Source organism: Rhagoletis pomonella, unplaced genomic scaffold (assembly GCF_013731165.1).
Source record: "Rhagoletis pomonella isolate Grant_MI unplaced genomic scaffold, Rhpom_1.0 Rhpom_scaffold_04479, whole genome shotgun sequence".
NCBI classification, from domain to species: Eukaryota; Metazoa; Arthropoda; class Insecta; order Diptera; family Tephritidae; genus Rhagoletis; species Rhagoletis pomonella.
Window position 1 is genome coordinate 1 of NW_023463028.1, and position 15,822 is coordinate 15,822.

The 15,822-nt window shown below is 33.2% G+C and overlaps 1 protein-coding gene and 2 non-coding genes across 3 annotated transcripts; all 3 read left to right on the forward strand.

Annotated features, from left to right (window-relative positions):
- Window positions 1-85: 85 nt before the first annotated feature.
- Window positions 86-9,694, forward strand: LOC118754722 (myosin heavy chain 95F-like; the record flags this gene model as incomplete). Its single annotated transcript, XM_036489608.1, has 6 exons — window positions 86-130; window positions 775-895; window positions 971-1,088; window positions 9,029-9,130; window positions 9,204-9,299; window positions 9,459-9,694. Coding segments are annotated over 6 exons (634 nt in total), but the record flags the coding sequence as incomplete, so codon positions are not given.
- Window positions 9,695-12,413: 2,719 nt separating this feature from the next.
- Trnal-uaa lies at window positions 12,414-12,497 on the forward strand. Its single transcript has one exon. It is a non-coding gene; the product is annotated as a tRNA-Leu (tRNA).
- Window positions 12,498-14,439: 1,942 nt separating this feature from the next.
- Trnal-uaa lies at window positions 14,440-14,523 on the forward strand. The gene has a single exon. It is a non-coding gene; the product is annotated as a tRNA-Leu (tRNA).
- Window positions 14,524-15,822: the final 1,299 nt, after the last annotated feature.

A 15,822-nucleotide genomic window follows, 5' to 3' on the forward strand; every position in this document is an offset into this window, starting at 1 on the left:
TTATTAAATATATTGGATTAAAATATTAATACGATGTATTCGTTTTTATTTTAACATTTTCCAAACTTTATTTTTACGCAAAAAGTTTTACGCGAGGTGTTACAACCTTCGCAACTCGATATTTTAATAAGTGAGTTGAAAAATTATAGAAAACATGTTCGTTTGATTCAAATAACTAAATTTTTAAATTTTTGTTTTTGATTGCATCTCCACATATTTGCGTTTGATTTTGCAAAGCTAAACTGACCCACATAATTTTCATGATCAGCGAATTTCTGCGCGATATATAAAAAGATATGCTCAGACTTCCAAAATGAAAATGTTTTAAAATTGTTTATTTAAAAAAATAAAATCAATGCAATACATAAAATTGGTCGTATTATTAAAGATGAAAAATGTGCTTTGTAAATAAGTCGCTAACAATTTTGTTCAGACGGTGATGATTATATTCTGACACCAATGTAAACGTTCACACCCACTATAAAAGCTTATAATAACAAACAAAATTTTCACACTAATAAGCACATTACCTTTCACATTATCACCAGCAACACGCCCGCGCAATTGAAAATGCAAGATTTCTGAAAATTCAGTCAACTACTATTTAATCCGATGTATAACTTGATTAAGAAATTTTTTGTTTATTAATCCATACGCTGCTATTGTTTTACATTGTTATGTCATTTCATGCTCATATACATACATACATACTTACATAAATGCAGCGTAAGTTCCTCGTCAATTAATTTTATTTAAAAAATTTCATATACTCAGATCCGAGAATGTTCGCGCTCAACAACAGGCGTTGGGTAAACAAAAATACGATTTATCCAAATGGAAATATTCGGAATTACGTGATGCAATAAACACGTCTTGTGATATTGAGTTGCTTGAGGTAAGTTGTAGTTGTGCGAGTGATGCAGCTTCCACATGTTAACACTCTTTCGTTACCAACTTTCATATTTTATAGGCTTGCCGACAGGAGTTTCATCGTCGTTTGAAGGTATATCATGCATGGAAGGCAAAGAACCGTAAACGCACCACTATGGAGGAGAATGAACGCGCACCTAAGAGCGTAATGGAAGCAGGTAAGACAAAATCTTAAATAAATTTGCGAAATCTTCTTAACTTTATTTCCAGTGCGTCAAAGTTATTTTTAATACCTTGCCCCTAGCACAGCTACACCTAACCAGGGCTTGAATTGCTGACTGCAGAATAGCATAAGCAACACTTTTTGCTCTTTAAAGCAAGCAGCTCTTGATCTACGACTTGAGATCTTGAGCTACGACTAACACAAATAAATCAGCAAATGCAAACAGCAGCTTACAGCGCAGTTTGTTTTTGCTTACACAGTCAGTTGAAGCAACCTGGGTTCGAATCGTCACATACGATATAGTATTAATCATCACGTAAAAACACGTGGCATACGTGAACGTACTCTATTCCATTCAGCTTTTACGATTGATGTATCACGTATTTTTCTTTCGTATGGTTTTCGATCCGTGAACGAATGTTACGATTCGAGCCCAGTTTAGAAAAATTTGCTGTTGCTGCAAGCATTAAGTTAGGGGTAGTTTTAGGCACGGCGCACATTAGAGTGATACGATATGCGATGCGATACGTGATACGATATGAAAGCGACATCGACATGCGTGCAGTACACATTCGTGTCAACCCGAATTTTTTCCCCTACCAAAACTTTCTTACCAAAATCAACCAAAACCTCCCAAATTTTTTTCGAGTTTCTTGTATTCTTTTTCAATGTCAAGTTTATTAAAAATATAGATAACTTAATATTTAGTAAAACTAAAACACAACTATGTAGTACAATAAAAACAAATTAACTGCGTATAATAATTCATTTTACTGTACAGACTTATGCGACCTAAGAAGATCTATTGTGCTAAACGCTAATTGTAATCACTCCAACCTTAGGTTATTCAATAAGCTAAGCACTTTAGCACCGCCCAAATTCCAAATTTTAGATGGAGAAGACAGTCGTTCTCCAAGGTGTATCAGTCTACGATTCATGTTACGTGGGCAGACACATAGAACCCTAGAGCCTCCACCAGCCCACAAAACCTACAGTCAGCCCTTTCGTTGCCTTCAAACCCTTCATGTCCTGGAACCCACTATAGCGTTACGCTATTGTGGGCTCCCAGGTGGTTAAAGAGTCCACAAGCCTTGGTGTAGTTTACAAGAATTTATGGCTTTTACACTGGCTGACTATCCGACACAATATTTAATTTGGCCCGATGTGTCCTTCTACGAAGACATTCGCGAACATCGATTGCAAAGACCTCGCCCCTAGAATATTGCTGTAACGAGCCCATTGGCAGACTTTTCTGCAATCTTGGTCCAAGTACTTCATAAAGTATATGTATATGGAAATTCATATTGTATTAGGGACACAAATTTCGATATGATACGATGCCATGCGATACTGTTGGCATTCTATACCGATATTTTTTACTCGATAGTTTCAAAGCGATAATTTTTGGAATCGAGTACCAGAACACCAGTATCGTATTGAATGTAATAAACTCAAATTACAAAGATAATGTAATTCACAATTCTTTCCGATATAAATTGGGCTTTAAAGAACAGAAATTTGTACTATCGTTTATATTGCATGTAGCGGGATTTGAACCCGCGGCCTCGGTGTAGAAATAATAATAGATTGCGCCTACACAATATGTTAATGTTTGGCTGAGCTGCACCTTGATGTTGCCACACAAAGAGGAGGGACCTACAGTTTTACGCCGACTCTGAACGGCGATTGTATTTTTTTTATGAGAAGCTGTTTTTCATGGCAGAAATACACGCGGAGGTTTGCGCACTTCTAGTCACTACACCACAGCGCTTTACATACGCGAAAGGGAAATGCGATAGGCAAACGCCCCAGCATAGTACTTACGACCAGTGTTGCCGCGAATAATTTTTAGTGGTAGCCAAATTCCTTTAAAAAAAGGGCTAAAAAAGAGCTAAATAAAGTCGTTATGGCTGAAAATGGTAGCTAAAATTGTTTACTTACATATACATATGTTTATAAGTATACACACAAACATTTTCAATAAGTAATGGTATAGAAAAACAATGAACTCTGGGAAAAAGCTGATATTTTATCCAACCGAAAAGCTTTCTGTATAAAAGGGGAAATATACGACACCAGCTCACTGGCTCCATCAAGTGATTGTACCATCAGGCTCGAATTAATAACTTACCAGCATGCTGGTACAATATTTATTTCTTTACAAATGAGGTCGAGGAAAGATCGAAATGATTAGAGCCGAAATTTCATAATTTTACTACCATTTTGTTAAATTTTTTATTTTTTTTTAATTCACAACGGCAATATCGTTAGCTTAATCTTCCACAAACACGGCTTTGACTCATATAGTGCAAGAAATTTCCGCCAAAATACTTTTTACTTAGAAAATTTAGCTAATTTCAGTGAGATCATTTCACCACTCACGTTACCAGCATGCTGGTACAATCATAAAATTCTCAAATAGTTTTTGAAGTCGCACGAGCAGCAGGTACAATCACACCACAAGAACATACACGGTCAATCGACTTGATGGGCCATTTAACCAATTAAGCCTATTAAGGGCCGTAAACTTATCTATATTAAACTATAGAGTTAATTCGTTAATGGATAAGTTAACAGCCCCAACACTTTTACAGTATGTATGTATAAAAACGTAAGTAACATACAATACATATATGTATATATATCAGTCTTTCTTAGTTTAAAAATTCATCTCTTGCATAAATGAAAAAAAATTAGATCAAATTAAGCATATACAACTTTTTCATGCCAAGTATGAGTAAATTCTCCAAAGGGCTAGGGGCAATTTTAAATTTATATGACCAAAAAGAATTTGTGGTAGCTAAATCTAGCCACCAAAGGGCTAAAACGGCAACACTGCTTACGACGTATTTGCGTATCGCATCGCATTTCTCTTTCGCATCGCATTACAGAGTAGCTCCCCACATTCCGTGCTCAGAATTTAAGAAACAGCTGATTAACGTTGTTTTTGTTTTTGTCACTTAAATGCAAAGACTTGGAAATGGAATTTTGGTTTCACAAATTTGATTTTAAGATTCAAAATACATCAACTGGCCATTCACTATTCCTTAAAAGCACCAAGCAAATGCAGGCAACATGTAAACACAAAACAACTGATATGCACTTTGACATTTTATCCATTTTTAGCTAGAGAAAAAGTCCGGGCTGTTTTAGGTGGGAAGAAAAAGACTTACGAACCAATACGTTCCAATTTTCGCTCTCTATTACCCATTTTGTTGAGTACGCGAATGATTTCTGGATTGTTTTGGGCACCAGCGTGATCCCTCGTTGCGTACAGGAAAGAACCTATTCAGAGAAATTTTTTTGGATTTTGGTATCCATATTTGGGATATCGAGTCGTTTTATTCGGATATTAATGGGTACCAAACCCTGCACCTAACAGTCGTGAGTTTAATTTTTTATTTCCCGAATGTATCAAGGCATAACCACAATTTTGATTTACTACACATTCCGTCCAATTTTCGACACTGCCTTTCCTAATAACGAACTGCCTTAGAACATTTTTCTTAGTATGTAGTCCCAAAATCTAATTTTGAACTATCAGCCTCATTGCGTGAGTCGCAAATTTGATACAATTTCACGACTCAGAAGCATTAGCATTGCCTACTGTCGCGACAAGTGAAGGTCTGTTAAAAAGGTTAAGATGAAAATTCGGAAGAAGCTCGGCCAAACACTTGTTCAGAATGAAAAAGTTTTCAACGAAAAATTGAACCAGAAAATTTTCAGGAAAATGGCCGAAAGCGTATCCGTTTCACAATCATTTTCTGTACATACGTTTCGGATGCAAACTCAAGTGGGAGAATGTATCCGTAAAAAACGAGGAAATTGTTTCCATTTTCGGATACGCTTCCGGATATTTTACTCGGATTTTTACTCGTCGTTTAAAGTACAGAACGGCGTATCGTTTGCTCTGCAAAACCTCGTAGCTGACTTTTGTGCCAAACTAGATTTGCTCACCGGAACCTCCTGCCATCAAGCCTTATCCATTCATACAAAATTATCAATAGTTAGATATAAGGTACAGATAAAAGAAGGAATCGTTTTGAAATAAGACAGATTTTACTTTCTCCTGTAAAATTTTTGTAACCGCACATACGAAGTTTTGCATTCTCTTGATTCGCGGTTTTGTACTTTAAACGAGGATATATTTATTTGAAGTATCTCGCATATCAAGCCACTTATACGACTGGAAACTAAAAATGCAAATCGCTTCAAGTTATCAATGACAGCCTCTTAGTAAAAGTGAATGAATATTTTATTATTTGATACTTTTTTTCTTTCCATATTCAAAAATATTTTCAATGTCGCAGTTATCATGACGAATTATATTATAATCCTACACAACTATAAAAGTTGATAACGCATGGAATGTCATATAATGTTTTTTTACTTTTTATATCTCTATGTTACTTTCGGCGACATACATATGTGTATTTATGTACATAGATTAATTTCAGATAGAAATATATACACGTAAATAGGCGCCTATGAAAAATAGTATGTGTGCAATGGTTTGTCAGCAATTGAATGAACCCAGCCACAGCGGTACATATGTACATAATAGCTGATTTCCTAAAATAGATTAAGCAACTTTGCCCTAAGGAAAAAGGTTCGGCATGGAAATGTTTCGGGAGCTACCTTCTTGACAAATGTACAATCTTACTACATTAAACGAGCAATACTTGCATATATATATATATATATATATATATATATATATATCCATAGGGTTCTCGGAAACAGCTCTAACGTTTTTGATGAAATTTGATACACAGATAATATTTTGAATTCTAAGGTTATCTGACTAGGCAATATCTCCGAGAAGACTCCTATAAGGTTGCCACCTATTCGAAATTAGTTACAAATTAACTAAAACATCATAACATGGGTATCAAATGAAAGGTATTTTAAAGATCCCTAATTCAAAAATATTTTTAATAAGGTTGCCACCTATTTTGAATCGCATTTTTATTTAATTTTTTGTTTAGCACAAAAAGGTAAAATATTACTATTCATGGGTACCAAGAGAAGGTTCTTAAACAATGCTTTCCTTATATCAAAATGTTATGTCTTAAGATAATAGTGTAAGGTTGCCACTTATGTTCGATTCTACACAATTTATCTAAAACATCGCAATATGGTTAGCAAATGCAAGGTATTGTTGAGAACTTTAGTCAGAAAATATTTTCCATCAGGGTTGCCACGTAATACAAATTTTTATTTTGTTAATATCAATCAATATTTTTTTATGTATACATAGTACATATCAGAGTTATGAAAAATGCATTAAATTTTTTTAATGCATAGCATTTTAATGTAAATGAAAAAAATTAATGCATTAGTTTTTGATATTTAATGTAAATGAAAATTTCAATGCATTAATTCCGAAGAAATAATGTTAATAATTTTTTTTTTTTTAATTAACATTTAAATGTTAAAATGAATGCTATTGCAATAATTTATTGCATTAAAATTATAACAAGCATTAAAAGCCCATTAACAAACTTTTTTTTTTTAAGTAAAAATTCTTTGCTGACGTTGAGGGTAGAATTTTAAGGTCAAAAAAGATAGTGACGGACGTTAAGGCTGGTTTTCACTATGTCAAGTTCAATGGCATTTGTGGTTAAATAGGTAAAAAACACATTGTCAAATGGAACTAACAACGGTTTATTGATTGATTTAGATCAGAGTAGGTCCTCAGTCGTGTACATGCGCTGCTAAATTGGCTATCTGCCCGTTTTTGGCTCGTAATAGTATATGTAATCGGTACATCGGCGTAGCCAGTATGCAATTTAGGGGGGTCTCGACCCTATTAAGCTGGCATTTCAGGGGGCTCGAGCACCCCCTGCCCCTACCTGGCTACGCCCATGAATCGGTATGCATCAACAATCAACATAAAAATCTACAAAAGCACTCTGAGTTTCATGCACATTGGCTTTTATTTTCATAAAACATCTAACAATGTTTAGAAGAATTTTTCTACAAATACACATAATATAATGAAGCTGAAAAGACTATTAGTAATTATTCCAAGTCCTTCCAAAAGAGGTTATTTATATTTCACTAGAAAAACAATTTAATGGTTTTTAATAATGCAAACGAGCAAAAGTATTAAACATTTTAGTGCATTAAAAATTTTTCATTACATTAGCTTGGATAATTTAATGAAAGAAAATTTCATTGGCATTACATTTTTCAGAATTAATGCATTGAAATATTCATTTGCATTAAATTTCATAAATTAATGCATTAATTTTGTACATTAACATTATTGCTTCAAATGTCATTAATGCATTAAGAAATTAATGCATTTTTCACAACTCTGGTACATATACGCTCAAGATATGTACCATTCATTCCAGCGTATTTCGGAATGGCGTTGCCACCTAAATTTTACAGTAAGGAATTTACTTTATAGATATGGAAATCCTTTTTTTCCAAAATATTTTTTTAAAGCTATCCAAATCTTGAAAACTTTAAAAAGTATATGCAATCCGGGCAAAGTTCGGTCAACCTGGTACTGTACATTAAATACTTAGCCAAATCAACGGAGCTGTGATAAAATACTATTAAAAAATATGACGCATTGGGTGCAAGTGTACACTCTAAACTAGGGATATGTCTTCTTCTTCTGATTTGGCGCTGCAACCACCTAAGCGATTTTGGCCGGGTTTTGCATTCAGCGCCAGTAAATCTACCAGAAACGATGAGTTTTACTGAGGTGGTAAAATTTTGCCGAACTGTATAACTAACCAATTCAATTTAATTGAAAAATTATATTTTTTTTATTTGAGTTTATGACAGAAGGGGAAAAGAGATTTTTCGCTTAAATTGCTGGCAAAATGGATAATTCCTCAGGAAAACTTGGTCACAGAATGTGTATCCACTCCTCATTTGCAAAAGCTTTAACAATAATCAACTTGGATAATAACAGATCTCTTATGCACTGGTAACAAAAAATTTGTAGCCGTTTAATAAAACTCCCGTCAGATGTTTAACCCCTTTTCTTATCGTATTCTGTGCACTCTTGTAACCGGTAAATTCTGTTACCATCTTATAAGCTGCCAGCAAAATATTTAATTTTTTAAGCTGATAAAGTTAGAAGGACGAGTTATCGAGTTTATATAAGTCCTTAACATATAATTTTTCCAAAAACAAATATTCCGAAATTTCAAGGATACAATTTTAAAAGGACATTTTCAATACATACCAGTACGTATGCACCAAAATATTTAATCTGTTTAAATTCTTGGTACCCATACTTTTTCTCTAAGCACATTTCACTGAATTTTTACATAATTTTTGAATTACTGATATCAGAGTGAAAAACTAAAAACGCTATTTTACTATATTTAGCCCATTGTTTAGCGAATATATTGATTTTTGAGTGTAAAATTTACTATTTATATGTGACAAAATATTAATTATTAAATAAAAAAAGAAATGTAGCCAATACTGGGCAAGAAAAGGAATTTCTATTATTGCCATCAGTTCAACAAATCCCGAAAATCCTTCGATTATTTGCCAAGAATCCCGGGATTTTCGGGACCTAAAAAAGGCCGGTACCCCGGGACTAACATTCCTACCATGTGCCTAGAATTACGATGATAAAAAGTGGTAAGGGTTTTTTTCGGTTACAAAATATTCGATAACGTGCAGAATAGAGTAAGTGTAGAAATATGTTGGATATCAACTACTAAAAATTTCTCCTTAGTTCTGCAAGTTTAGGGAAGAGAAATGTGGTAGATATCAACTTTAAAGCTATATATTGCTCAAATGTTGGAGAAAAATTTGTTCGATGTTTGTTGGGTAAGGTAATCACATTTTTTTTTTTGTGGCTCAATCTTATGTACTTTAAGTATCCGCCAGTTATACTTAGATCTGCATATTCTTTTGCTATAAGTTTTTAATTTGTATCCGTTTTTATTCTTACAGCTTATAAGGCACCACCGCTAGCACATCCCAAGCAGGAAATCACAACTGCCCAGCACCGTTATTTCCGTATACCATTCATGCGCGCCAACGCGCCTGAAAATAGTAAGTTAAATAAATTTGAAACCCACATGATTTTTATTTAGTAATGTTGTCGAATCGCTTTTCCGTGTTTCAGCTAAACGCGGTCTCTGGTACGCACACTTTGATGGACAATGGATAGCGCGACAAATGGAATTGCATGCTGATAAACCACCCATTTTGCTGGTAGCAGGTAAACAATTACATTTTTGAGGCTAAAACATATCTATGCCTAAATAGTTTGGACATAGAAAAAGTTTAATTATCTAAATTTTAAGTATTGTGACTCCGTAGAAATAAAATTAGTTGCGCATTAAAAATAAAATATTTCTTATTCTTCTAATCTACGCAGGTGTTGATGACATGCAAATGTGCGAACTTAGCCTGGAGGAGACCGGTCTGACACGTAAACGCGGCGCTGAAATTTTGGAACATGAATTCAATCGTGAATGGGAGCGCAACGGTGGTAAACCATACAAAAATCTGGGTGCTAATAGCAATTAAGTAAAGAAAACCGTTTAGGTTTCAATACGTTCCACTTTCATATATATATAATAAAAAAATTAAATGCAGACTAAATAAAACAATTTATATGAAATTCAACTGTTAAGTGGAAATCGCAATTAAATCAAAAGTAATAGTTAAATAAATGATTATTTAAATTGTATGTGTATTTTTGCAAAAAAAAAGAAAAAAGAACGTTTTTGATATCCAAAAATAAATTAAGAACCGTCGGTCAATGTGCTTTCAACGTATCAACAAGAGCAAGGGAAATATAGTATGTAATATTAGTGTTAGATTTGGAAAATTGCTACTCGCTGTTTAGTACGAAAACAAAAAGTTTCAAGAATTAGCATGAGTTGCTTGAATGTATTTACAGTCGTTGCGCACTTTGCAGTAGAAAGAGAAATTTATTTAATGAAATTTGAGAATTAGCAGCATATTTGCTAAAGTTTAAAGAGCCATTTTATCGTTAGTTACAAGAAATCAAAATCTTAATAGAAATTTTGCAGATTCTAAATCAATAAAATGAGTTGCTTGAATAAATTAAAATAATGTAAGCATAATTTGTGCGCAAGCAGTATATATTAAAAAATGTTAAACGTTTTGTTAGCATGCAAATTGTCTAAAATTATTAGCTAGAAACATTACAGTTCGATATGAATCACTAAATGTACATATATCACAATCGGCCCTATGCTGAATATCGTCATCGTCAGTAAAAGTGATGATACGGCCATCGTCAGCCATGTTACTGATGCGCTGAAGATCGTCGACGATGACGATATTCCGCATAGGGCCGTATGTGTTTTAAAAGAAGTATTTACACACTATTCTCAGTAAAAATATACGATTCCTATACAACAGCATACTTACTTATTCATTCACAAAAGTATTTAAAATGAAATTAACAATTAAAATCATTCAACTCCTGTGTCTACTTTCTCTAATACTACATAGTAATGAATAATTCATGAAAACAATAAAATTGTTGTATTCCTTATGTATGTATGTACATATGTGGCATAAACACATGTACTTTTATATTATGAACATTTTGATCGTTTGCTAAAAGAGACGTTTTTCTTAACCGTTGGTTTGTTTGGAATAAGCCGTTCTTCCAGCAAACAAGCGACATGTTCTCTTAATAACAGGGATCAATTTTTGACTTACAAATATGAAACATAGTAATTTTTATGAACTACATACATATATGTTTATTTATTTACTGATAACAGTATAAAAAAAACCACTAGATTTTGTTATTATTAGCGAAAAATAGAGTGAAGAAATTAAACATTAAGAATGTCTATTTATAATTTTAAGTATACAAAGCAGCATGGAAAATAAATACTTTATACCTAATATTTAGTGCATTATCATTAGTAGTTTCTTGGAATGGCCGGAACTTTTTTCTCCAAGTTCTAGAATTTTATTTCTCGGAAGTTAATGAGCCTAGTGTTGTTGTACGTTCCCACAACGCTCGAGTATACGCTACCGGACTGATCCAGATACATATATTTGACGCTCACACAACTTTTAAGAAAATGTTTTATGCTGTTGCACAGCGAACAACGTAAACTAAAACTGTGTATGAATTTATTAAAATGTCATTGTAACGAGTTGTGAATGAACTAACGAATACAGAGTTATTAAATTAGGCACTCTCTAATGAAATATGCATCTACAAACATGTATGCTAGTAAACTTTTTTATTCACCTGCCTATTCTGGACGTTACCGAATATTTTATAACTTGAAAAATTTATTACCAAAACTTGTAACCACTTCTTGTTGCCGGAATTCTAGGTTTATTGGTAACAAGTAAATATACATACATATTCAGCGAGGATTTTATGTAGAAATTTCGTTTTTCATATTTCACTGGCAATATCTTGCTTTAAGTGGTGGCAGAGAACTTAGATAGATTTATTCTACAAGAAATTCCCTTTTATTTGGTAAAAAGTGCAAAAAGCCCTCAGCAATAAATAATCATTAAAAATCAACCGGATTTTTTAGCCGCTTAAAACTTGATCTTGTTCCACTAGAGTTAAAAAACCGATCTATCTGCGTACTCAAAATTTTTCTAAAAACTCAGATTAAATAGGTCAAAATTTAGACGAGAATTCGTTGAATTTTTCTATGTTCTGTGTAAAGTTTGAAAGTTTGACTTGTATAGTTTTGATTAAAGCATGAACCACATTTTTATAAAAAAGATAATAAAAAAAAGTTAATTGAAAAACGTTGCAAATATTAAGCAAAAAACACCATGCACTCACTTTTGATTGCCAGTATATGTATGCATGTACATATGTGTGTAAACTTTATGCCAAACTATCATTATTTTAAATTGTATTTGCATCTTCATAAAAGGAGAACAAGATAAAAAATTTAACAAAAATTACAAATTAATGAAAATTATGTGAAGATTTACCATATTTTCGTTTATTTGCTCGCAAAGAACATCACATTTCATGTTGCTCAACATTGTATTATGTTATCAACATTAAATTCAACAGAATTTCTACATTCCGACTTGAACTTTTCTAACGCTGTTAATTTTTCGTCCGCGAATAGTTTCCACTTTCAGTTTGCACCTTCTCTATCTATCTAAGTTCTCTGTCTGAAGCCGCCCATGGCGTAAAGTGAAGTGTTGACATTTTCCATTTGCTCTTCCTTTTGTTTTTGTTCTGGTTATAGACTTTGCTACTATAAAAATAATGGACACAAACCATTCCTGTAGTTGCATTTGTGAAAATGTTCATTGTTGGTGTTGAAGTGCGAACTTGTGCAGGAGATGTCATATAGTCAGGTTGGCCGAGCGGTCTAAGGCGCCAGATTTAAGCTCTGGTTCCCGAGAGGGAGCGTGGGTTCGAACCCCACACCTGACAAAGGGATTTTTTTTTAATCAGTATTTCCTCCAATATTTTTATTTTTACATAAATTTTTTTTAAAATATACATATATGTATATACAAAATTGACGACGATATTGTGGACACCATTGTGCATGCCTCCAAATTTTGATTTTTATACCCGAGCGCACTTGTGCACAAGGGTATTATAACTTTGTTCACATAACGGTTTTTGTAACGAATCGAGATAGATATAAACAAATGTATACATAAATGATCAAAATGAAAAATTAAATCGTTTAATCGGTACCTGTCTGTTCGTCCGTCCGTCCGTCTGTGCACACGATAACTCGAGTAAAAATTGAGATGTCTTAACGAAACTTGGCTTTGTGTACGGATGGTATGGAAAATAAGCAAAATCGGACAATAACCACGCCTACCTCCCTTATAACGGTAGTTTTCAGATATACGAACCTGCGATATTTTAGTAACTGCTGAAGCTCCTTCAATCAAAATTGATATGTACAATGATCATTAGACGGAAAATAAGAATATTATAATTTTTTGGTAAATAGGCGTAACCACGCCCACTTATGATCACTTATTATTTTTATACTTGTTTAAATTCTTGATGTTCAATTTATGGTTCAATGAACTTGTTTGTTATCAATAGGAAAATTTTTGATTATCCTATAATAAATTTCAACATATAAAACTTAAAATTTAAACCAAATATATTTACTCATTAAAATATCATATATATGATATATTGAAATACCCTACAATATATCAAGATATGATATTTTATTAAAAATTGTATTTCCTTTTTTGTTTGATCTCGTTGAAAGTTTATTTATTAATAATAAAAAATTTTCTTTTTAACCACAAACAAATTCATAGAACCATAAACTGAAAATCGAGAATTTAAACAAGTAAAATACCCTACAATTACATGTGTATATCTTGGTAACCGCTGCACCACTTTCACGAACACCTTAGCTCTTTGAATGTAAAACGTATATTCTGTGGTAGTAAACAAATTGGATTGACTTCAATAGTTAACGCAAATATTACTCCAATAAAGCTCCAAACATTTTCCTCGGAGTTAAAAACAAAAATTACAATTAACTTCGAAATCATATAAGTTTTTTCTGATTTACTTAGTCTCTTTGTGGGTATTTTCAACTAATACTGTTTGTACTTAAATAAGAATGCAATTCTATATTAATGAAAATTTGGTTTTCATGCAAATTGCTAAAAGTTCTAAAATTTACATACACCAACAAAAAAAAATCTTGACTTGCTAGAATAAAAAACAAAGCTTTATTTTAAATTAACATACCTAGTTATTCAAAATAAGAACATAATTATTTGAAAGGGGAAAAAGTTAGATTTCGTAGGCCTGTGTAAATACATATATTTATGGCCATATTGTGTATGGCGACTGATAGCCGATGGGCAACCGTATACTAAAATTCGCATTACGTATGGCTACTGGCTACTGAATGTCGGCTACTGAGTCTAGTAACGGAATTTTCTGTTTCCCGCTATCGATGATTTTGTTATTTGTTCACATAAATTGTTCAACACATCGGAGCAAAGTCGCCAATTACTTGGAAAAGTTCATGTCAAAAAAGTAAATACGGATATTTTCTGTGCTTTTCTGTATACTGAGATTAATCGCTATACATAATACAAATTACGATACTGGTAGCCATGGCTACTAGACCAGCAACTAGACCCCAGTCGTCATACATAATAGGGCCATTATTCGTTAGAATTCATTTTTGTTGAAGGTTCCGTACTTATAATTTTATAGCATAAAAAATTAACTGGCAACATTTCATAATTTCCCTTGATTAGCAACTACACTAAATTTAGCAAAGACTGCAACCAAAAGAATCTATAAATTTCCCTTTTGTGTAAATGCTTTTGGCTTGTTTGGTTCTTGTGGTTTATTTGACAATGCATTTGGTATAGTCAGGTTGGCCGAGCGGTCTAAGGCGCCAGATTTAAGCTCTGGTTCCCGAGAGGGAGCGTGGGTTCGAACCCCACACCTGACAATGGGACATTTTTTTTAAATTTTTTTTTTAATTCATAATTTCAAATTTTTAAAGGCTATACAAATTTTCCAAATACATATGTTTGTATGTACATACAAAATTTGATTCATAACTGAAATAAATTTAAAATTGTAAAAAATAATTTATTTATTTCTAAAAAGCCATGCTGATTATTCAGTTACATATCGTCACCTAAGGGTGAAAAGGTGCCAATTCCATTTTTTGAAATTGTTCAGGGGAACTGACAGAAAAAAATAATTTTTCACTTAATTTGCTTACGTGAAAACTGCAGTAAGTGGAGCACCCCCAATGGTGTTAGTTGAATCAAAAACACATATTAGGTATAGAATTCGTTTATTGCATCCTAGTGGAAGGTAATAATTTTTTTTTTTACGATCTCTAGGCTGACTCTATTACAGATACGAGGTTAACGCAGAAGTTGGACGATACTTACTTATGCGGCCATTTTCATTGATCATAAGAACATTATTGTAGAGCATTCAACAGCGTTGATCAAAACAATACAGTTTTTTACTATCGACCTGGCGTTTCTATGCTCTTAGCCAAGTTAGAAGCCTCGCCACGTACATACTATGTATGTGCGTCCATATGTACATATAAAATGTGTCACCATCTTCGCTCTGCGAATTGGATTTCTCATGGCTTGTTTATTGCTTTGTCGCTACTACTGACTTTGTGCATTGCTTCGCTCTCAGCCAGCCGCTGCCAGCCAATGAGACAGTCTTTCAGTAACATTCGCGAAGTCAAGATCAAGTTGGGAGTGGGCCGCGTATCTTTGTAACCGACAAGTTTTCCAATTTAATTTCTCGCTTTAAAAGACGTTTGACCATTTTGGTCATGACCATCGGCGCGTTCGGAAATGAAATTGTTAATCGAGAAAACTGCGATTGAAAGTGTATAATTTTAATTTTAATTTATCACATCGTGCCCAACTTATAACTGTAAAATTTACAGTGTAAATACTTGTAAAAATTCGCATTTAACTGCCACTTTGCGTATTTGTATAATTCGATATCACTTTGTTCGTGTCTTTCTTATTTTTCACATCGATAAGTGTTTGTGACTGATAACGAAAAAGCTATCTGGCCATCCAGTTGCGGATAAGAGTGTTTATTTCATTGAATTCCGTGTTTAAGATATTTATTATCTTTAAACAAAAGAGAAAAGAGAAAAGCCATTGCAAATCAGCGACAATAACAGCAAGAAAAGCAAAAATGTACGTGACCCGGTTGTCGAAGTTGTTTCTATTCGTATTGGCCTTTGCTGCCGTCCTAGACT